At 37.6% G+C, this 24,705-nt stretch overlaps 1 protein-coding gene and 1 pseudogene across 3 annotated transcripts in view; one reads left to right on the top strand and one right to left on the bottom strand.

Moving 5' to 3' along the window:
• Positions 1–24,705, top strand: part of CNOT6 (CCR4-NOT transcription complex subunit 6) — a 74,129-nt gene that overhangs the window by 20,388 nt on the left and 29,036 nt on the right. For all 3 annotated transcript variants that reach the window (XR_003607602.2, XM_028093781.2, XM_028093780.2), the window contains exons 2-3: positions 1,197–1,310; positions 24,448–24,634. Coding sequence is in view for 2 of the 3 variants with exons in the window: in XM_028093781.2 (XP_027949582.1) it covers positions 1,199–1,310; positions 24,448–24,634 (299 nt within the window). In the remaining variant the exon portion in view is untranslated. The remainder of the gene's footprint in view (positions 1–1,196; positions 1,311–24,447; positions 24,635–24,705) is intronic.
• On the bottom strand, positions 11,814–13,090 carry LOC114201200 (factor in the germline alpha pseudogene; annotated as a pseudogene).

Raw genomic sequence — 24,705 nt, 5'->3', positions numbered from 1 at the left:
AATTTATATTTAGTACTTCAAATTGTCTGATTCTCAGAAATGGTTTTTACACTTGGTTTTTCCAAATATAGGTGTATATAGTGTATTTAGTGCATTTGATTGCTGTGCCTTGTAAATTGTTTAATCCATGTCAATTTCTTCTTGTCTTATTTTCATGTCATTTATTTGTTGAAGAAATTAGGTCTTTCTCATGTAGAACTCTGCATATTCTGCATCTGGCTAGCTGTATTTTTGTGAAGTTATTTAAGGTTTTTAAAAATTTTTTAATTGTGGTTAAAATATAACAAAATTTAGGCCTTAGCCGTTTTTAAGTATATGGTTCAGTAGTGTTCAGTGTGTTCACGTTGTTGTGTCTTGTGTTATTTTTAACATAGTCCTCTATCTCCTTTATTTTGTTCAACTGGTGCCAGAAGTAGAAGGGCTTGATATGATTCACATTCAGGTGTTTTTTTTTTAAAGATTTTATTTATTTATTTGACAGAGACACAGCAAGAGAGGGAATACAAGCAGGGGGAGAGGGAGAGGGAGAGGGAGAAGCAGGCTTCCCGCTGAGCAGGGAGCCCGATGTGGGGCTCGATCCCAGGACCCTGGGATCATGACCTGAGCCAAAGGCAGACACTTAACCACTGAGCCACCCAGGCGCCCCTCACCTAATGCTTTTATTAATCTTTGGTAATCATTGCCTAGATTCATTTTTTTTTTCATTAGGGGTTGTGAAATAGTGATTTTGTAATTATGTGACTCTTTTGCATTTATTAGCTGGAATTCTGTTAAGAACATTCTCTTATCTAGTTTCGGCCAGAAATGCAGGATAAATGCTTGATTCTTTCCCTTTTCCCACTTTTTAGGTGACTGAGATATATATGTATTTTTAATTAAAGCTTTGAATTCATGCAGTATATAATGACTCAGAGCCATTCTTTTGATGTCCATGTCTTACCTGTGGCCACTGGTTGCTTCTCCAGGCTGTCTGCTGTGTCTTCCACAGCCACAGCATCTTTGTTAGCATCCAGCCCTGTTTTTTATTTTTCTGATCCTGGACCCGAAATCCTCCATTTCTCCAAGAAGCACCTAGTTCTTTTTCTTGGGAAATGGTATTTAGAGATCATAATATGGGTGTTTATTTTTAAAAAGACATCGTTGTTTTCAGTTATTTGGTTCTTCAGAATACTGATTGGATTTTTTTAATTCAACAGGCATGCCCAAAGAAAAATACGAGCCCCCTGATCCTAGGAGGATGTACACAATTATGTCCTCTGAGGAAGCAGCAAATGGAAAGAAATCACACTGGGCAGAGCTTGAAATAAGTGGTAAGACCTGCATACATAAATTTATGGTATGGAATCAAGATATGGTAGAAAATGAAGTTTTCTAATGACAGTACACAAAAGAGCCAATGCTGTATTTTGCCAGTGCTAATTTATCTTAGAGGTGGGAAGGTTCAGTGGAAGGAACGTGGTTTCAAAGTTCAAAACCCAGTCATTGCTTATTCTCTTAAGTATCAGTGTCCTTTTATGAAATAGGGGTAATAACAAGGATGAAATGAGAGTAACACATGTGAAATGCCTAGTGCGCAGAGGTTTGTTCTGATAACATAATTCTCTGATAAAGTAGGCTCGAGCTTTTATATTATCAAATAACAGATTTCCATTGGGGTGGGAAATACCTATCCTAGTATAGGTTATGTGATAGATTTCTTTCTCCTTATTTTCTTCATTTGTTTTTCAGTCTGAGTCTCCTTCTTCAGAAACACAAAATCTTAAAGGACGGCCTTATTCAGAAACACAAAATCTTAAAAGAATTTAAAGCAGATCTCAAAGTTCCCTTCTACCTTAATGCAGTCTAGACATAGAGAAATAGATGAGCCTCCAGAGATAGATAGCCCCATAATCCCTGCCAGTGGGCATGCAGCCTCTTTTTTTTTTTTTTAAGATTTTTTTTTTTTTTTTTAATTTACTTATTTGACAGAGAGAGACACAGCGAGAGAGGGAACACAAGCAGGGGGAGTGGGAGAGGGAGAAGCAGCCTTCCTGCTGAGCGAGGAGCCCGATGTGGGGCCCGATCCCAGGACCCTGGGACCATGACCTGAGCCGAAGGCAGACGCTTAACGACTGAGCCACCCAGGCGACCCAGTGCAGCCTCTTTTTTAATACTTCAGAGGTGGTAAGGGGACATTGTTACCTCTCAAGGCAACTAGTGCTAAAGAAGTTTTGTGTTAATGTTGGCCTGATAGGCCTCCCCATACTTTTCTCCCAATCTGTCTTGATTTTTGCCTTCTGAAATAATGAAGAACAAGTTTTCTCTTCTTTTTCCTGACTGCCCTGGATTTTCTTTTTCTTTTAATTTAATGCAGCAAACATAGTGAGTATATGCTATGTGTAAAACATTTTGCTAGGTGCTGTAGTAGGAATAAGAAAGATAGACAGATGGAAAAAAAAAGTCTCTGTCATCCTGGAGCTTATGCATATTAGGAAGTGAGAAGAACAGAGTATACCAGTATAAATAACTAATAGACAAAATATAACTGCCAGTCTAGATAGAAAAGTATTTACAGGAAGCAAAAAAGTAGGTAATAATAGTAATATTCTTCCCTTGTCAGCTCAGAATTTCTGGTTAACCTATTCAGTACCTAAACATTCTCCCTGGGTACCCACATTAGTCTCTCCAGGTTTCCCTCTCTCGAGGTTTTTAGAGTGCTGGTGGTGGTAATTAAGTTGAGTTCAGTTTCATAGAGTAGGTGTGGTAGAGTAAAAATTTTCTTTTTTCCCCTCTCTTTGTCAGATTTGACTTTCTGGGTCAGGGTAGCCCAAAGGGAAATACGCTCTCTGATTTACCAGTTACCTTCAAAGCTTAGGCAGTCACCCATTCCTCCTTTCCCCTTTGAATTTCTTCAGGATTGGTATTTGATTGTATTTTTCTCTTTTTTCAGCCTGTATTAGCAGTTTTTGAATTGTATGTCCTTGGCTTATAGGAAGTTTCCTTTTTCTTACAATGTCAGGATAAGCTTAGAAAGTACTCAGTGAGATTTTATCTCTGAGGTTAAGGGGATTTTTCTTTACTCTTTCCTCCCTCTACCTCATGTTGGGAACTCCTTGCAAATGAGCTTTGGGAAGAAATCTGTATACAAGATAGGAAGGAAGTATGTTAGTATCATTTAGAATAAACTATTGGTTGAAATAGGTCTATGGAACAGGGTCTAGTAATAAAGCCACAATCAGGAAGGTCACTTTATTGTCTTAGCCAGTCTTTAATACATAAGCTCCTATGTGTAGAAATTGTCAAGACTGACTTCAGTTCACGCAAAGGCAGTTCATATATATGCTTTAGCACCAGTTCCTTAAGATTCTGTGTTGCAAAGTTCTAGGGATCTGAGGTCATTGAATCCTAGACCCACAGTTGTCTCATGTACTCCTCTGGTTCCAGGGGAATGGGTGGGTGGTGAGTTCCTTTTGCCATTTGGAGGTAACCAGATAGTCAAATGACTACTGATCATTTACTTTTTAAAGAAAGCTTTTTTTTTTTACTGTAAAATGAAACACATAAAACCACACAAAAAAATATATTAATGAATTATTATAAGGCCAAAAGCCTTGTAAAACCACTATCCAGGTCAAGAATTAGAACTTTTTCATCTACCCCGGCGTCCCTTTCATTGAGCTTTAATACCAACTTATGTATATCTAAGCATTATAGTTTAGTCCCCTACCCCCAGTTTTTATTTAGTATGTCTTAATTTACAGGTTCCCCCCTCTGTGTTGAACTTGAGTGGTTTGACTTGTTTCCCACAGTCTCTGTTTTGCTTACTGAGACTCATACAGTTCAACATGTTTTTCATCCTCTGCAAAGGGGCATCTGGATGCAGAGGCTCGGTCAGGCTCCTATTTATCCCCTGGGCAGGGCTCAAGGTAGTGCTGTGCTTTTTCTTCAGACCGCACATAAAGTCTGAAGGTCTTCTTTTCTACTGATGTTCAGTGCCTAGAGCCATTAATTCCTTCGGGCGCAAAATAGTGATATTCTAATTCTGTAATTTTTTTTTCCCATTAATTGAGCTACATCTATAAAGAGACGCTTTTCCTTACTTACAGATTGATTACCCAGTGTACAGTTTATATAGGAAAGGCAGAAAAGAAAGTTTCTTTCCTTTTATTTACTAGTTTTCAGTATAAACTATCATCCTTTGAGGGTGACTAATTAGGTTTTTTAAAGTGTCATTATTACTGTATCTAAACATTTGGGTTTCAGATGTATGTCATGAATTGTAATTATTACTTTTATTGTGATGCTTAAATTGTCCTGTTGTTGACTAATGGGAGAGCTTCTTAAATGGTTTCTGAGTTTTTGATACAACCCTGATTGTCTTTGGTAGTTTCCTTGCTGTCTGGTATAGCAAGATTTTCTTGACTCATCTTGTGTATTTATGCCTCCAACCTGGAATGGATAATTTTTTCCAAGAAATCTGTTTTTTTTTTTTTTTTTTTTAGTTAGAAATGATATTTCAAGACCAAAATATCCATTGCTAGGGATGCTTGTTGCTATTGGGTTGGTCATTGTTTCTAGGTCTTTCCACTGGACGGAGCTAGGAAATAGGACTATACATATCGTATCTTTTTGTCATATATATATAGAGAGAGAGAAAGAGAGTCACACATATTTACAATGGAAAGATAGATGATAATATTTACATGCTTCATATAAAATATTTTTAAATATATAAAATACATTTGTATATTTACAGTTAAGATACCTTGTTAAACTATACTGATACTTTTGATTCAGATTTAGAATAACAGGGATTTTTAGTTAACCTTTTGTATAATTACATGTGTGTCTCCTTTAATACTGAGTGTCCTAGTTCTCAGGGACATGGGATGATGGAATTTGAATATCCTGTAATTACTTATTTGGTTTATCCCATATTACATTGCAGTCTCAGAATAACGGTATGAAAAATACTACCACTAATATGAGACCTGAAAGCAGGTAGAACTGACAGGAATATCATTCCCATTCCCCACCCTACTCCCATTAAATAGTTGTACTCTATATTGTGAGAGTATGTTTTCATTACATACTGTCAGGCTTCCCATTTAACCTGCATACAGTCTCCATTTGGACTTTGTTTTCTAAGTAAGTATATATTCAGTGCCTCCCACTAGTTCATTTATCTCTAATCATTTTGGTTTTCTGGAATCTTATTCTCTAGATGTTTCCTTAGGAAGGGCTCATGGGAGCAATATTCCCTGAGTTTTTGCATGTTGATAACAGTTTGTGTCCTTTATATTTGAATGTCAGTTTGGCTGAATGTAAAATCAGTGGCTCATGTTCTTTCCTGAAATATCTTGAATATGTTGCTTCAGTTTTGCAGTAGACTTTGATGACAGTCTAATTTTCTTTCACCTACTAATTAGTTGCTTTTTTTGCCTAGATGCCCAAGTGATTTTTTTTTGTAAATCAGTAATTTTACTGGAATATATCTTGGTGTTGGTTTTGTTCTAAGTTGATATTCATAGGTACAGTGTATTAAGGAAAATGTGTACATGTGTAATATGAATTTTTTTTCTTTTAATTTCAGGACAGTTTGGATAAGAACTTTCAGTATTCTGATTCCTTTGTGTTTTTTCAGAGATTTATTCTCTGAATTTGCATATTTGTCTCTTGAATCATTTTTAAAACTTAAAAAAATTAAGGTATAATTTACAGGAAAATAAAAATAAAATGCAGTAAAACTCACCCTTTATTGTTGTATAGTTCTTTTATAAGTACAAACAGTTGTATAACTACCACCACAGATACAGTGTGAGTTTCATCACCCCCAAAAGACTTCCCCATGCACCTTTTTTTAAGATTTTATTTATACGAGAGAGAAAGAGCATGAGCGGGGGTGGGGAAAAGCAGAGGGAGTGGGAAAAGGACATTCCCTTCTGAGCATGGAGCCTGTTGTGGGGCTCCATCCCAGGACCCTGAGATTATGACCTCTTGAACTGAGGTCAAGAATGGGACGCTTAACTGACTGAGCCACCCAGGAGTCCCTAAGATAGACTTTATTTTTTAGAGCCACTTTAGGTTCACAGCAAATGTGACACAGTATTGTGCATGATTCCCCCCATCAACATCCTCTACCAAATGGTGTATTTGTTACAGTTGATGAACCTACACTGACTGACACATTATCATCCAAAGTCCATACTTTACATTATAGGGTTCACTCTTCAGTGTTGTACATTTTATGGGTCTGGACAAATACATAATGACATATATCCACCATTATAAATCATAGTATTTTCACTGCCCTAAAAGTCTTCTGTGCTCTGCCATTTCATCCTCCTTCCCCCTCCCTGAACCCCTGGCAACCAGTGATCTTTTTACTGCCTCCATGGTTTTGCCTTTTCCAGAATGTCACATATATGTATGTAGCGTTATAGATTGACTTCTTTCACTTAGTAATGTGCATTTAAGTTCCTCCATGTCTTTTCGTGGCTTGATAGTTCATTTCTTTTTAGTGCTAAATAATATTCCATTGTCTGGATGTACTGCAGTCTATTTATCCATTCATCTACTGAAGGATGTCTTTGTTGCTTCCGTGTTTTGGCAGTTAAGAGTAGAACTGCTATAAACATCCATGTGCACGTTTTTGTGTGGATGTAAGTTTTCAGTTCCTTTGGGTAAATGCTAGGGAGTGCGATTGCTAGATCATATGGTAAGAATATGTTTAGTTTTGTAAGAAACTGCTAAACTCTTCCAAAATGTCTCTTATTATTTTGCATTTCCACTAGCAGTGAATGCGACTTCTTGTTGCTCCACATCCTTTCCAGCATTTGATGTTGTCGCTGTTTGGGATTTTGACCATTCTAAATAGTATATGTAGTGGTATCTCATTGTTTTTTTAATTTTCATTTCCCTGATGACATACGATTAAGAGCATCTCTTCATATGCTTATTATATACTTATCTGCATATTTACTTTGGTGTGGTATCACATCTTTTGCCCATTTTTAGATTGGATTATTTTCTTATTGTTAAGTTTTAAGAGTTCTTTGTATATTTTGGATGACAGTCCTTCACCAGATAGTTCTTTGCAAATGTTTTCTCCCAGTCTGTGGCCTGTCGTCTTGATTCTCTTGACAGTATCTTTCACAGAGCAGAAGTTATTCATTCTGAAGTCCAGCTTATTTCTTTCATGGCTTGTGCTTTTGTTATATCTAAAAAGTCATTGCAAACCTAAATCATAGTAGATTTTTTTCTTCTGTGTTATCTTCTAGGATTTTTATGGTTTTGTGTTTTACATTTAGGTCTGTGATCCATTTTGAGTTAATTTAATGAAGAGTGTAAGGTATCGATATTCTTTTTTTTTTTTTGCTTGTGGGTGTCGTTATTCTAGGACCATCTGTTGGAAAAGTGTTTCTCCGTTGTATTGCCTTTGCTCTTTTGTCAAAGATCAGTTGACTGCCCAAAGATCTGGGCTCTCTGTTCTGTTGATCTGTTTGTCTATTCTTTTGCCAGTACTACACTGTCTCAATTACTGTAGCTTTATAGTAAGTCTTGAAGGCAGCTAACATCAGTTCTCCAGCTTTCTTCTTCTTCAGTTTTGTGTTGGCTATTCTGTGGTCTTTTGCCTCTGCATATAAACTTTAAAATTAGTTTTGTCAATATCCATAAAATAACTTCCTGGACGTTTAGTTGAGATTGCATTGAATCTATAGGTCAAGTTGGGAAGAGCTGACATCTTGATAATATTGAGTCTTCCTATCCATGAACATGGAATATATGTCCATTTATTTAGTTCTTTGATTTCTTTCATCAGAGTTTTAGTTTTCCTCATACAGATCATGTGTATATTTTGTTAGATATTTAATTCATTTTTGGGGTGCTAGTGGTTTTGTTTTTAATGTCAAATTCCATTTGTTCATTGCTGGTATATAAGAAAAGAATTGATTTTGAATCTGTAGTTCTTCATTTATTTGTGATTTTTAAAAATATCTTCCTTTTCTAAAAGCATTCTCTTTTTGTGGTTATTCATTATTAAGTTCTTGGTAGTTTAGTTTTCCTTTGTTGAGTTTTTCTAATTCTTATTTATGTTCTTTTATTGCTTTTATCATTTTCTTAACACCAAACTTTTAGCTCAGTTTGAAAGTGTAAGTAATAGTTTTTGGGGCGTGTTTATGGTATGCTTTCCTTGTCTATAGGGAATTATTCTGGTAACTTTTTTTTAAGATTTATTTATTTATTTTTAGAGAGAAAGAGAAAGCACACACATGCGTTCGAGAGCACACAAGCGTGGGGGGGGCAGGAGCAGAGAGGGAATCTCAAGCAGACTCCCCACTGAGTATAGAGCCCAGCTTGGGACTCCATCTCATGACCCTGAGATCAAGGCCTGAGCCGAAACCAAGAGTCGGACACTTAACTGACTGAGCCACCCAGGTGCCCTATTTTGGTAACCTTTAAAAATACTTAATAATTTAATGAGATTTGAGCATATAAACTTTTCATTTTTATTTAAACTTAGTTTTTATGAAGTTCCCGGAGGTGTGATTCAGGATTGTTTTTTTTTACTTCAGAGCTCCCTCTTCTGGTTTTTGCAGTGAAACTTTCTGATTCTGTTCCCTTCTCTCATTTTTATCTGGACCTCTTTCCCCCCCTTTATCTCTTTTATGCCTCTCTCACTAAATTTTAATTCTATTTTTGGAGATTTTTTTCCTAAGGGGCCCTGGCTGGTCAGTTTGTGGAGTTCCTGGGGTCCAGACTACTTTCAGACTTACTGTGGACGGTTTGCACTCATAATTGAATTACACTAAACTCCTCCCAGTTGCAATGATGTTCTCAGATGGGTGCTTCTAGTGGATACTAGTTGGTTTCTCTCTTTTTAGTTCTGGTAGTTGGGTTTAAATATGTTGTCATGTGATTTATCTTCTCTTTTCCTGTTTTTTGTTGCCTTTTCTTTCCTTTTGAATTAACTAGGTAGTTTTGGTAAAATTGCATTTTATCTCCTTTGTTGACTAATAAGCTATCATTCTTTAAAAATGGTTGCTTTAGGGTTTATAATGTATAAAGTGTATCAAGAATATTTATATATTACTTTGTATTTGGTATAAGAGTCTTCTGTTTTTTTTTTCTCCTGATGTTTGTGCCATTGCTGTCATACATTTTCCTTATACATGTTATAGTATCTCACATTAAATTGTTATTTTTCCTTTAAAGGGTGAAGTATTAGGAAAAGTTGTTTTTATTTACCCATGTACTCACTGTTTCCAGTGTTCTTCATTCCTTTTTGTATAGGCAAGTTTCTGTTATCCTTTTCCTTCCAATTGAAGGACTTCCCTTAATATTTCCTGTAATGGAGGTCTGTTGGTGATTTTTTAATTCAGGTTTCATGTTTGAAAACGTCTTTTACTTTGCCTTATTTTTTAGCAAGATATTTTTTTGGGTTATAGAGTTCTAGCTTGACAGTTTTCATCTTGCAGTACTTTAAAGATCCTCTTCCAGCATTTTCTTGCTTGCATTGTTTTTGATGAGAAGTTTGCTGTCGTTCTTACCCTGTTTTCTTTTATGTATGTCCTTTTTCTGTAGCTGCTTTAAGACTTTCTCTTTATTACTAATTTTAAGCAATGTGATTATGATGTACCTTGGTGTCTTTTTTTTTTCCTTGTGCTTAGGTTTCGTTGAACCTCTTCGATCTGTAGGTTTATAATGTTCATGAAATTTGAAGAAGTTTAGGTCACTCTTCAGATAATTTTTTATGTTTTCCTCTCCCCCACCCACCTTTTTTGGAATACAGTTACTTTTTCTTGAAGTTGTCCCACAGCTCACTAATTCTCTGTTTAATTTGTTCCATCCCCTCCCCCGCTTTGGACAGTTTTTATTGCTGTATCTTCAGTTTCATCAGTCTTTTCTTTACAGTATCTAATTTGCTATTAATTGCATCTAGCAATAGTATATTTTTCATAACTGGAATTTAAAAGTATTTTTTTTAATCTTCCATGCCTTTACTTAATATTTTGCCTCTACCTTTTTGAGGGTATGTAATATAATAACTTTTAATGTCCTTATTTGCTAATTCTATCTTTTTCATTTCTGGGTTGCTTTGATTCCTTTCCACCTCCCCCCCCCATACCCATTTCTTTTTTTTTCTTTTTGCATGCCTGGTAATTTTTTATTAGACACATTGCATTGTGAATTTTACTGTTTTGGGTGCTGGATATTTTTATACTCCTATAAATACTTCTGAGCTTTGTTCTGGGATGCAGTTAAATTATTTGGAAACCGTTTGATTCTCTCAGGGTTTGCTTTTAAAACCTCTCTAAATTCTCTGAGTTATGAAATATTCCATCTGGTGGAATGTATGATCCTAAGGATTGTTCCCTTTGCCCTTTTCAGTTTGTCCTCACTCCCCCATTTCTGGCCTCAGGTTTTCTTCACATGCATTTGCTTGCATATTACTACTCAGCTGAAGACTCAGGAGGGTCCTCAGATCTTTAGAGTGTTTTATCTGTGCGGCTCTGTCTCCTTTTTGGCACTAAGCCCTGTGAACTCTAGCCACCTCGGCGTCTCTGGACTGCCAGCTTCATCTCAGTTCGCATAGACTGCCAGACTCCACCTGAGTTCCATCCCCCTGCGCTACTCTGAGGAAACTGTCCAGGCTGAATAGTCTCAAAGGCTCACATTGTTTCCCATCTGTCAATGGTTATTGTCTTGTGCTATGTGGTGTGTAGTGTCTGAAACTCAGTTTTTCATATATTTGTTTGGTTTTTAGTTGTTTTATGTGGGAGGGTAAATTCAGTCTGTGTCACTCTTCTTTAAAATGTAAGTCCATCATAGTTTTTTTTTTTTTTAAAGATCGTGTTTGATAACTCTAGTATCCGAATCTCCTGGGAGTTTGTTTTGTTTTCTCTTTTTCTTTTGGTTTTCAATCCTTTGGTAAGTTTCACTGAATGCTGGAAATTATAGGAAATGGTGGAATAATTTGATTGTCTGTCTGGATGGTGTTTTCTTCCTTTGGAGTGGATTTGCTTTTGTCCTTGGCAGGCAGTCATGGTAGGAGCGGCTCCCCAGGAATCCATCTCATTTGAGTGTGGTGTTCAGTGGGTTGGCTTACTGCAGGTCACACACATTCCATTAGTAGGTCCTAACTGGAATCTTGGTGGTTTAGTAGGGTCTTTTTCCTTGGTGCTTCCTGAATTCCTGTGTTGTTTCCCCAGTGGTGGAAAAGGGATTAAAGCTTTGCTTTTAGCTCCTCAGCGTCTCTGTTTTTGCCTCACCTACTTGCCTTTGCTGCTTGTGATTCTCCATATTTGCCAAAGGTAATGTGGGATCTGTCCTGACTACTACTTCTCTTTGCTCCTCTTCTAACTACTTTGTCTCTCATTTCTTTGTTGTCTTTGTAGTTCTCCAGTGCTTTCAAATTTATTTTTGTGTTTTGTACCCTATTTTCATCTAGTTTTTCTTTCTCTCAGGAGGCTGATTGGTGAACAACAAATTATTCTGTTGTTACAGGAAACTGAAATTCAGATGCATACAAATTTTTAAATTCTGCCTAAAGAATCTGCAGATACCAAACAATTTTCATGTTTCTCTTGTTTCATTGTGTGGTGGCAGCCTTGTAATGGCCTGCTTTTGAGGTACACCTAGCCCAGAACAGCTACTTGTTCCAGGCCCTTGAGCTGGCAGTGGAGGGTAGGGAAAAACATAATAACCAGAGCCACACTGAGGAACCTTCCAGGGGAAAGGGGCTAGTCGTCTTCTTTTTTTTTTTATTTTCCATTTTCAAGACTGTATATATTTGTCTCTAGAAGGTAGCCCTGAGCTGGCCTTTTCACTTTTCATACTTGGGGGAGCCTGTGACTCAGGGCTTCCACTTTTCGGAATCTGTCCAGACTCCTGGTTGGGGAGATAACTGCAGTCGTAGACCTCATGCTCTGGCGACACGTGTACGCTGACTCGCCGCCGCCATCTGCCCTGGGCCTTTCCTCCCCATTCTTCAAGCCCACAGTACAGCTGGCCTGCTGGGTGATGTTTCTCAATAAATTTCTAGCCAAGGATGTATGTGGTTCAGAAGTATTGTTGTTGTAGTCCTGGTGATCTGGATTTTGTGTCTCAGAGTCTTTGGCTCCTCTGGAAACATCACTGAGAACTTGTATGTATTCAGTGGCACCTTGAAGGATATCAACTTTGCTAGGTTTCCTGCTTTGGGGAAGAAATGGCACAAGCGTCTTCAGCTTGGCAAAACCAAGGTTGAGTTTTTTTTATCTGCTCATGCTCCTTGGTGTTGGCCACGCACCGCTGTTCCAGCACCAGTTGGAGGTGTGTCCTTGGTAGAAGAGTAGCTGCCTGAGGGCAGCCACTTGAGCTGGCAGATGGCGACCAGCTCTTCTCACAGCCTGTCCTCCAGCACCTTGGCCTGCAGGGCACCCAGAAGAGCAGGCAGGCGCAGGTGCTGCGTCCCTAGCAGACGGTGGCAGGCCTCCTCAGTAGTCTTTAAATGACACCGGAATCAGGTGCCTTAGCTATAGAGCCACACATTAGCCTTTTATAGTTTGTGACATTTTCTGACATTTTGAAGGCTTCGGTTGAGTTTGAGTTTAGTTTAAGTTCTATTCATGTTTTCCCATGGAAGAGTGGTAGACCATGTATCAAATTCTGGATCACATTCTTCTGATTTTTTTTTTAATATTTTATTTATTTATTTATTTGAGAGAGAGAATGAGTTAGAGAGAGTACATGAGAAGGGAAGGGGGAGGGTCAGAGGGAGAAGCAGACTCCCTGCTGAGCAGGGAGCCCAATGCGGGACTCGATCCCGGGACTCCAGGATCATGACCTGAGCCTAAGGCAGTTGCTTAACCAACTGAGCCACCCAGGCGCCCTCTTCTGATTTTTTTAAAGAGAATATCACATTTAGCTCTTTTTGGTAAGTGTAACTTTTGTTAAGTGTCACTCCAGAGTCAAGCAGCTTTCAATATGGCATCAGCTTGTACAGCTGTCTGCCCTCTGGGTGACCCTGGTGTCTGCTTTGTGGAAGTTTAGAGTGGGGACAGGTAAACAGGAGAGGAGGGAAACTCACGTGGAGGCAGGACATCTGGAATAGGAGTTTTGAGGCCATCACTTACTGGAAATCACTTACATGGTATTCACTCACTGATTGTGAAACTTCTGATGTGGTAGGTGATGGAATGTAAGATTTCAGGAGTCTTGCAGGCTGTAGGAGAAGACTCCCACAAGAAGATAATTGTAAAACCATGATAAATACAGGACAAAAAGGCTGACCTATTATCTTTTCTTTCTTTTTTTTTTTTTTTAAAGATTTTATTTATTTATTTGACAGAGACACAGCTAGAGAGGGAACACAAGCAGAGGGGGGGTGGGAGAGGGAGAAGCAGGCTCCCCTCCGAGCAGGGAGCCTGATGCAGGGCTCAATCCCAGCACCCTGGGATCATGACCTGAGCCGAAGGCAGACGCTCAACGACTGAGCCACCCAGGTGCCCCTATTATCTTTTCTTTTAAGACGGTCTTAGCCAGCCTGGCAGGATCAGGGAAAGCATCCTAGAATAGCTGACTACTGAGTTAATGATACTAGCCAGGGGAAAGTGGAGTTAAGGACATCTCAGGAAGAGGGGACGTGGAGAACCTAAAAAAGCATACAGTGGAGCTCTCCCTTTCACCCCCCTCCCCCATTACACTTCCCAGCATGCACACATGTATGCATTCACACACAGGGTTAGTAGGTTCTTCTGCATTCTTCTGGAGTCCTTCTGTGCATATACAAATACAGATTCTTAATCCACACCTAATTTTTAATTCAAAAGAATATGTACATATTTCTGCACTGTGCTTTTTTTTTCATGTAATATTGTATTGTGGAGAGATTTCTAAATAAGGATATAGACAGCTGCCTGTAACCATAATATTTCTGTCACTGTAATTTAAGTAGTACTATAGTGATGGTCAGTCAATGACAAACATAGCTGCAGTGAATAACCTTGTAGATTGGTTACATCTTATCCTGATTGGCTTCTCTGGCAACCAGCCCCCATTCGTGGGGGCTTTAAAAAAGTCACCTCTTTTAACATTAAACTCTGGTGTCCTTGAAAGGGCACCTATGATAACAAAAGACACTTTACTGCTTAATCACTTAGGAAATTACGGGGGTTTTAGGAGCTCCGTGCTGGAAACAGAGGTGAAGACCAAATGTATATTTCTTTCTTTCTTTCTTTCTTTTTTTTTTTTTTTAAGATTTTATGTATTTATTTGAGAGAGGGAGAGAAGAGAGTGTGGGCAAGTGGGGGGAAGGAGAGGGACAAGCAGACTCCGTGCTGAGCAGGGAGCCCAACATGGGGCTCAGTTTCAGGACCCTGAGATCATGACTTGAGCTGAAACCAAGAGTCAGATGCTTAACTGACTGAGCCACCCAGGTGGCTCAAATATGTATTTCTTGTTATAAATCAAAGTAGCACAGATTGTTTCTACTTTTTGGCTCTGAAGACTAATGCTGCTCTGAACAGTTGTGTACAGGTTTTTATGTGGGCATTTTCATTTCTCTCAGGCAGATACTTAGGAGTAGAATTACTGTATCATACGGTAAATGCTTAACTTTTTGAGTAACTGCCAGACTGTTTCCTAAAGTTTCTGCATCATTCTACATTCTAAACCAGCCTTGTAGGAGGGTTCTAATTTCTCCACTCCTTGGCAACAATTGTTACATCTGTCTTTTTGATTTTGCCGTCTTAGTGGGGGTAAAAGAAGTATTTCATTGTGGTTTTCATTAGCATTTCCCTGATGGCTTATGAAATGGAGCATCCTTGCTTGTGTTTACTGGCCATTTGTTTATCTTCCTTGGAGATGATATGAACTTTTGATAATGAAAAAGTAGGTAATGAGTGGATGGGGGAAGTGTAAAATGATCTATTTCCCTTTCATTGTAGGGAATCAAGTTTAAAAGCGAAACATGCAGTTAAAACTGTAAGGATTCTAACCTTTAATGTTTTTAGATTCTCTCTTAACCTTAGATCGGTGTTAGAAAATCTTTTATAGCAAAAAAAAGTTTGATGGTCTATCGTTCCATCATTTTTCCTTTTTTTTTTAAAAATCACATTAAAGAATCATGTATAGTTTGACTCACTTTGATTCCTGTTTATTTTTTTATATTAACATGAATGTGATGTAATGGTAGTTACACTGGGTGATGGAATTTTAGTATTTTTAAACAGTGCTGAACTATTTATTAAAAAGTAAATTTTTTAACTGGGCACCGGGCTGGCTTAGTCGATGGATCACGTGACTCTCGATCTTGGGGTTGTGAGTTCAAGCCCCTAAGTTGGGTGTGGAGATTACTTAAAAATAAAATCTTTAAAAAAATTAAGTTTTTTAGAAAAGCATGAGAGGCATAACTGGTTAGGTGTTAGTCACTGAGCTTTGCAACAAACATTTCCTTTTGCTCAGGTCAAACGGTAGAGCTCCTTGGCGGTAGAGCACAGACTGCAGCGGGAGTCCCCTGACGCGAGTGCGTCCCTGTGGTCATCTGCATCACACCGCAGCAGTCATTCTCTATCGAACCTGAGAGCCTCACCTTTCTCTGGCTTTCTGTTTCCTAATACTTGCCTCAGTCTTTCCATTCTCAGGTTCTAGGCTTTTTTACCTTCCTGCCTAATCTTATTTTACTTAAGCTAGGTCTGTTAAATTTGAGCAAGCTGCATTCTTTCATTGCATTTAAGACTGGAACTCCTTTCCACCAAAGCTTAGTGAGTGTACCTTTACAGTTGTGTTTTCCTTCATGGATCGGAACTTCCATTTGTTAACTCACATGATTTGGTGTGTTAAGTATGTTTCCTTCCCCATCAACTTTACGGTGTTTAAATTAAGCACTATCAGCGTATTTGATCTGCCAACTGTTCTCCTTAGTGCCCTTCCTGTAATTCATGTAACTTAATTGGGGCCCTTTTCTCCCTTCTAATCCAGTTTGCCATTCTCACGACACAGTCTTTTTCCTTTTCTGAAGTTGCAGTTTACCTAGCTACGAGCCTGAAATCCTGGTCTTTAACTTCATCAGGAGTTGTGAGTGGGGAAAATTTCAACTGGCCACCGTTTCCAATTACAGTGGAGTCTTGTTACTCACAGTGGTTAAGTTCTGTGTAGTCACCTGGAGCATGGCATTACCAGATACTTGGTCCCACAGGAGATACATGGTTAAGTTCCTATGAACCTCTGGCCACAACATTTTCATCAGCTGATCAATACGTAAGCTTGTATTAGGTTTATTTATTTATTTTTTTAAAGATTTTATTTATTTGTCTGAGCACAAGCAGGAGAAGGGGCAGGCAGAGGGATAAGCAGGCTCCCCACTGAGCAAGGAGCCTGATGCAGGGCTCAATCCCAGGACCCTTGGATCACGACCTGAGCCGAAGGCAGACGCTTAACCAACTGAGCCACCCAGGCATCCCTTGTGTTAGGTTCAAAGACACCTTATTTAATGTATATCATCAGCTCCTTAACCTTAAACACGTGGACACTGTAACTGATGCCTGAAGGAAGCTTACCTAAAACACTGGGCACATCACAGCCTTGCACTTAGCATTTCAGCATCATGCTTGGGGGCCATGTAAACCCCCAAATCACCTGCAAAAAGCCCACATGTGCAAAAACTGTGGCACTAAATAGTATATAAGGCACTTTTTCACTTTGTGAAAGGTGGAGCAAGAAGCCAGAGTGTTGCCTTGTTGGACCTCATCTCAGAACTGTTCTGGGTGATTACTGATTCTGCTATTCTGCCTTTTTGTGAATGAGTGACAGAGCTACAGGAGTTGCTTTTGGGTTTACAAGTAGACTTGAGGGAGTGGAATTCACAAATACAGAGTCTGGGAATAATGGAGATCAACTGTTAATTGCTCTTCTAAAGTGTCAGTTTTAGAGATTCACCCAAGATTTTTTCTTTTTTTTTTCTTTAAAGATTTTATTTATTTAATTGACAGAGAGAGACAGCGAGAGAGGCAACACAAGCAGGGGGAGTGGGAGAGGGAGACGCAGGCTTCCCGCCGAGCAGGGAGCCCGATGTGGGGCTCAATCCCAGGACCCTGAGATCATGACCTGAACCGAAGGCAGACGCTTAACGACTGAGCCACCCAGGTTTTTTTCTAAATCTACGTATGTGGAGGGTAGTAATTTGATTTCTTTGTAGGTATGTTAATTAACCTGGTCCCTTTAGTGTTTGCTGATCACCCCTCTGATTTTAGGGAACACTAGATTCCCCCTGTCTCCTGGTATTTAACAATAAAGGATTCTGGACACTTTAGAATGGAATTACTTCTCAAAACACACCTCTTAATTTAGGTCAGGATAATCTCTGCATTTCTCAAGTCATAAAGCTGCTTAAAATGGAATGTAAATTTTTGGGTGCATATGAAAATGTACAATTTTATGGAGAAGTAAATAGATAACCTCAGAATTTCAAAAGATGACTGTCTTTCGTTCATTGACCTCTCTCAAAAATTAGAGACCTTAACTTCTTGGATTACATAGTTCCACCAGTAGAGATTTATCTAATTGAGGAATTGTGGTGGGGCAAAGGATATTCACATTTAAACTTTTAGTAGGAAACCAATAGAATTGGTTTCAAAATATAGTGGTAGTTTCCCCATAATGAATGAGTGTATCTGTTAACCCTCTTAGCCTTGTGGATACTGGATACTAATCTTATTTTTCTATTTGCCTAAGTAGAAATGAATATTTTATTGTTTAAATTTGCATGTTTTATTACTGAAATCAACATTTTTTTATAACTGACCCTTTTGTTTGTTCTTGAGTAATTTACTTGTTCTTATCTGTTGTTCATTTTCCTATTTTTGTTTTACTTCTTTATTTTTCATCATGGACCTCACGTAAAAAATCCTGAGCTTAGGGACTTTGTATTTACCATTCTGTCCCCACACCAGCACAGCAGTCACTGAAAGTTTGCTGAATAAATGAATGTTATCTCTTTGACTGCCATACATGGTGACATCTCCACATTATAGAGGTTTTGAATTTAAATGAATTGTGTTTCCATTTTTGGGTTCTAGGATTTGAGTTATGTTTAGAAATATTGCCTTCCATTACTTTTCTGGTTTTTTGGCATTTAGAAATTTATTTCAGTTTTACTTCTCTGTATATGGTAGAGATCTGAGTCTTCCCTCTCCCTTCAGCCTTGTATGATTGATACATTTATACCTGACTCCTTATACTTGATTTCCGCCCCCCTTCCCCTCTTCACAGACTTCTTGGTTTCCTTTCTGGTTACCTTCTTGATGGAGAATTTTGTATCCTTCCTATTAAGTTCAAGTATAAAAATGCATTTCTTAAGTCCTTCTACCTTTTTTTGTTAAGTGGTGTCTTGAGGATGAAACCCATGCAAAACATGCACTCAATAGTTTGTGATGTTTTAAGTATTTATATTGAATATTAGCTGTGTGCCTTAGTTTTATGAACTGAAAAGTAAATAAGTTTGTTTTACAAATAGGCTATGCTGTAAATTCTAATTTTTACACAGTAAGGAAAGACACTTTCTCAGATCAAGATAGATTTTGTTACACAGCTGTATTGAGGTATAGTTGACATGTAATAATCTGCATGTATGCAAAGTGAATGATGTGATGCTATATTTGGATCTATGTATACATCTTTGAAACCATCACCACATTCAAGGAACATATCCATCATTCCCCCAGATTTGTAATTCCTTTCCCCTACCTCCTTCATTTCTCCATCCCCTTCCCCAATCCCAGGCAACCACTGTTCTGCTTTTTTTAACCACAGGATTGGTTTACATTTTGTAGAATTTTTATATAATGGAAGTGATACAGTATGTCCTTTTTTTTTCTTTTTGGTCTAGCTTCTCTGCTTATTTGATATCCACGCAGTTGAGTTTTTAATAGTTCATTCTTTTTATTACTATTCCATTATTTGGATATGCCAGCGTTAGTTTATCCATTTACTTGTTGAACATATTTGGATGATTTCTAGTATTTGGCTCTTACAAATAAAGCTACATTTATGTACAGTTCTTTGTAGAGGATGTAACTTATTTCTCTTAGGCAAATACATAAGAATGAAACTGATCGTAAGGAAGTTAAGGTTTTTAAAAAACTCAAACTGTTTTTGCAAAGAGTTTTTCTTATTTTACATTCCTACTAGATATCTTTGATCCATGTCCTCACCAACACTTGGCAAGGTGAGTCTTTTTAGTTTTAGCCATTCTTCTGGGTGCGTAGTGGTATCTAATTGTGGTTTTAATTTGCATTTCCCTAACGATGCTGATGTTGAGCATTTTTTTCATGTGATTATTTGCTATCTTTATGTCATCTTTGGTGAAGTGTCTGTTCAAATATTTTACCTGTTTTGAAAATTGGGTTGTGGGTGCCTGGGTGGCTCAGGTCCTGATCCTGAGGGTCCTGGGATTGGGCTCCCTGCTCAGCAGGAAGTCTGCTTCTCCCTCTCCCTCTGCCCTTGCTCTTGCTCTTTCTCTCATGTGCTCTTTCTAATAAATAAATAAAATCTTGAATCTTTGAAAATTGGGTTGTTTTCTTCATTATTGAGTTTTGAGAGTTCTTTATATAATAATTTCTAAAATCAGGGGGCGCCCAGGTAGGGCTCAGTTGGTTAAGCAACTGCCTTCAGCTCAGGTCATGATCCCAGGGTTCTGGGATCGAGCCCCACATTGGACTCTCTGCCCAGCGGGGAACCTGCTTCCCCCTCTCCCTCTGCTTCTCCCCCTGCTTGTGCGCTCTCTCTCTCTCTCTCTCTCACAAATAAAATATTAAAAAAAAAATTCTAAAATCAGGTAGTGTTAGTCTTCCAGCTTTCTTCTTTTTCAAAGTTGTTTTGAATTTTGTAAGGCCTTTGAATTTCCATGTGAATTTTAGAATTCACTTGCCAGTTTCAGACATGCTGGCATTTTGATTGTGACCGTGTTGACTCTCTGTAAATCAGTTTGGGGAGATATAATATCTTAACGATATTGAATCTTCTGATCTGTGAACACTGTGTATCTCTTTACTTATTTAGAAATTCTTAGATTTCTTTCAGGGTGTTTTGTAGTTCTTAGTACACAGGTTCTGCACATTTTTGGGGGGTCAGATTTGCCTCTGTTTCATAATTTTTGTTCTGTTGTAAATGTTATTTTAAATACCAGTTTCTGATTGTGTGTTGCTATATATAAAAATACAGTAGATATTTTGTATATTGATACTTTATTCTACAACTTTGCTAGACTCACTTCTCAGTATTTTTGGAGATTCTTAGGATTTTACATAGATGATTGTGCCATTTGCAGATAAACATGACTTCTGTCTTTCCACTTTTAAGTTTTTCTTGTCTTACTGCATAGGCTAAAACTTCCAGCATAATTTGAATGGGAGTGGTGATAGTGGAACATATCTTGCTTTGTTTCTGATCTTAGGAGGAAAACATTTATTCCCTTGCCACTAACCTTCTTATTGATGCCCTTTGTCAAGATTGAAGAAGTTCTGTTCTATTCTTAGCTTACTGAGAGAACTTTTTTTTTAAATTGAATTCATGATTTGATTAAGTGCTGATTTTAAATGTTGATTTTGTCAGATGCTTTTCTGTATCTACGTAGATGATTCTCTTTTCTAAGAAAAGTTTTTTGAATCATTTTTTTTCCCCAAACATTTAACAAACCTTGGATTTCCTGGCACAAATCTTACTTGGTCATTGTCCTATTAATATATTGTTGGATTTGATTTGTATTTTTTTCTTATACTAGTTTTATTTGGTTTTGGTAAACAAGTGATGTTGGCCTCAGAATGAATTGGAAGGTATCTTTTTGTTTTCAGTTTTCTGGATCAATCTGTAGAATTGTTATTAGTTCTTCCTTAAATGTTTGGTTGTATTCACCAATGAGCCTCTCTGGTTCTTGAATCTTGTTTGTGGGAAGGTTTTTATCAAATACATTTACAATGTTGTGCTACCATCACTACAATCCATCCCCGTAGCTCTTTCATCTTGTAACTTGCCTTCATTTTTGAAAGGTATTTTTGCTGGGTTGCTAGGTTTGTAGGATTTTTTTTCTTTAAATACATTAAAGGTTTTGCTCTGCTGTCTTCTCTCTTGCATTGTTTACAAGTAGAAGTCTGCAGACCTTTTCATCTTTGTTTCCCTGTGTAATTATTTTTCCTCTGACAGCTCTTAAGATTTTCTCTTTATCATTTGTTTTAAGCCAGTGATGAAGATGTGCCTTCCTGTAGTTTTCTTTCTTGCTCTTCATGGAGTTTTCATGTACTTGGGGTCATTGAGCTTTTTGTGTCTGGGTTTATACTTTTCATCAGAAGTGGAGAATTTTCTGCCTCTCTTCATCAACTTCTTTTTCTTTCTTTTTGGTAATAGCTTGAGATATAATTTACATAATTCACCCACTTAAAATGCACATTTAGTGGTTTTGTATATTCACAGAATTGTGCACCCATTACCACAATTTGGCATTTTCATTGTCCCCAAAAGAAACCCTGTACACATTAGCAGCCATTCCCCATTTCATCTCAACTAGCCAGCCCTTGGTAAGCATTAATCTTTTTTTCTGTCTCAGTGGATTTGTTACTATCCTGGACATTTCAGGTACATGGAATCCTATAATATGTGGTCACCAGCTTTTTCCATTTAGCAAAATGTTTTTAAGATTTATGCATGTTTTAGCATGTATTAATATTTCATATATTGTTGAATGAATATACCACATTTTATTTATCCATTAATCTGTTGATGGACATTTGAATTATTTCTGCTTCATGACTCTTAAGAATAATTCTATGAATACTCGTGTACAAGGTTTTGTGTGGACTCACGTTTTCCTTTCTTTTGGGTATATATGTAGGAATGAATTGCTGGCTCATGTGGTAACTTGTGTTTAACCTTTTTGAGGAGCTGCCATACAATTTTCCAAAGTGGCTTCATTACTTTATGTTTCTACCAGCAGTGTATGAAGGTTCCAGTTTCTCTACTCCTTGCCAATACTTGTTATCATCTATGTCTTTTTTATTACGGTCCTCTTAGTGCGTATGAAGTAGTGTATCATTGTTCTTTTTGATTTGCTTTTCCGTGATGGCTGGCGATACTGAGCATCTTTTCATGTGCTTGTTGGCCACTTGTATATCTTCTTTGGAGAAGTACCTGTTTGTTCTTTGCCCACTTTTAAATTGAATTATTTGTCTTTTTTTACTGAATTGTATGAGTTTTTTATATATTCTGGATACAAATGTCTTAGTAAATTTATGATTTTCAAATATTTTCTCCTATTCTGTGGATTGTCTTTTCACTTTGTTGATGGTGTTCTTTGAGGCACAAAAGGTTTTAATTTTGGTGAAGTACAATTTAACATATTTTTTTGTTGTGCTATTTAGTGTCATATCTAATAAACCATTGCATAATATCAGGTCATGAAGATTAATGCCTCTGTTTTCTTCCAAGAGTTTTTGAGTTACTTTTTGTATATGGTGTGAGGTAAGGGTTTAACTTTATTCTTTTGCATGTGGATATATAGTTGTCTTTTGGGTTTATTTCTTAAGCTTTTTTTTTTTCTGTCCCCAACTCATACCTGTTTTGGGGACTTCAATTACGAATATATTAGGTTGTTTAAAGTTTCGAAGAGTGCATGGATGTGAATTTTTTCAGTATTTCTCTCTCTCTCTGTTTCATTTTGGGTAATTTTATTGCTGTATCTTCATTTTAGACATGGTGTTCAACTTTTTAGAAGTTCAGTTTGGTTGTCTATGCTATCTTGTATCTCTGGTTAACAAGTGTAGTCTTCTAGTTTTTGACCGTATAGAATACAGTTACAGTAGCTTCCAATAACTGTCTACTAATTTTATCATCATTCTCTCTTCTGAACTGGTTTTGATTGTTTTCTCTCTTCATTATTGCTGTTATTTTCCTTCTTTGCATGCCTGGTAATTTTTTATTGGGTGCCAGATACTGTGAATTTTGCCTTGTTGGGTGATGCATATTTTTGTATTCCTATAACCTGTATTGAGCTTTGTTTTGGGATACAGTTAGAATCAGTGTAATTCTTTTGAGGCTTGCTCTTTAACTTTCTTAGGTGAGACCAGAGTGGTCTCTAGTCTAGGGCTGATTTTCTAAGTCCAGCATCTTATGAGTTACGAGGTCTTTCCCTTTGGTGGTTGGGAACACCAGCTAGCCTCAGTTCTGTGTAATCCTGGGGATTGTTGTTTCTACTCCTTTTGGGTGTTCCTCTGGCTTAGGCAATTTCTCACATTTTTATACTGACCAATACTCAGCTGAAAACTTGAGGGGGGACCTTTTTCCCATCTCCAGACTTCTTTGTTCATCTCTCTCTGGTACTCTGCCTTTGTAAATTCTAGTCATCTTGGCTTCCCTGTCTCTAGAACTTGGGGGAGATCACTGTGCTGCCCCTGGGATCCCCTCCCTGTGCTGTTGTGCACAGGCTGAGACAGTTGTAGGGCCTGACTTGTTAGTGATCCTTGAGGGATCACTGTTATGCACTGGTTGGTGTCTGATCTCTGAAATTTGTTGATTCATGTACATTGTCTGGTATGGTAGTTGTTCAGGTAGGATAGTAAATTTGGTCTCTGTTGCTCCATCTTGATTAGAAGTCTCAAGATTGCTTTTTTAGCCAAGAGAAAATCAGTTCGTAAAGACTAATGTATTTCCATTACATCTGTTTGTTTCATTCTGTCTCAGACTAGATCCTGGACCATTAAAGAGATTGGGGGAAAGTTCTTAGTTCTTAGATGGATTGCAGAAATGGTTGTCATCTTATCAAAATGTACCAAAGTACTGATTTAATGTTGCATTGAAGGAAATTATTCTTTTCTTAGTTACTGAATCGTGTGTCGACTACTGTTTGATCATATATTTATGATTTCATATCTGTAATGTTTCTGGGCAAGTATTTTTACTTGTAATTATTCAGTACAGCTTTTTTTTTGTTACATGATTCTTGATGGAATTACCACTTGGGTACCCTGGTCTTAAAACTTCTCTAAGCTGTGAATATATTATTTACCTTTTGTTTTCAGGCAGAATTCTTGTTTTCTAGAGTATAGCTAGGAAAAGCTTCTGAGATACTGGATTTGATTTTTTGGGGGCATAATTTAAAATACTGGATTTATCATCAGTAAAAGTTAGTTGAACCGTTTCTTTCATGTCATAGTTGAGGCAACCTTAAAGGATAAAGTCTTAACTTTTGTGCTCTTAAAAATGATGATGCAATCTAAACGTTGAGGTTTTTTTTTTTAGTTTGCTAAGGAGAATTTATAACCTAGTCGTAACAGTGTATTGTCCTTAGAATAGGTAAGCTTTCTCCTGTTAAACCCTTCCTCACAATTTTTTAAATGATAAATTATTACTCATTGAAACACCTATTTAGATGTTAATCCAGGGACCAGATTGTAGAGACCACTATATAATCCTTTCCCCATTTTTTTTCTTCTCTTACAGGAAAAGTAAGAAGCTTAAGCTCATCTTTGTGGTCCCTCACTCACTTGACAGCTTTGCATCTGAGTGACAATTCTCTGTCCCGCATTCCTTCAGACATTGCCAAGCTCCACAATCTGGTATATCTGGACCTGTCCTCTAATAAAATCCGGAGTTTACCGGCAGAACTCGGAAACATGGTATCACTCAGGTGTGCAGATTCGACTTCCTATATGACTTTATACCCCCTAAAAACAAAATAGAGCATTTATTTGCCAGGAA

Source organism: Eumetopias jubatus, unplaced genomic scaffold (assembly GCF_037043125.1).
Source record: "Eumetopias jubatus isolate StellerSeaLion01/CBP00866 unplaced genomic scaffold, mEumJub1_p1.0 scaffold_5, whole genome shotgun sequence".
NCBI lineage: Eukaryota > Metazoa > Chordata > Mammalia > Carnivora > Otariidae > Eumetopias > Eumetopias jubatus.
This window is presented reverse-complemented; position numbering and strand designations above follow the sequence as displayed.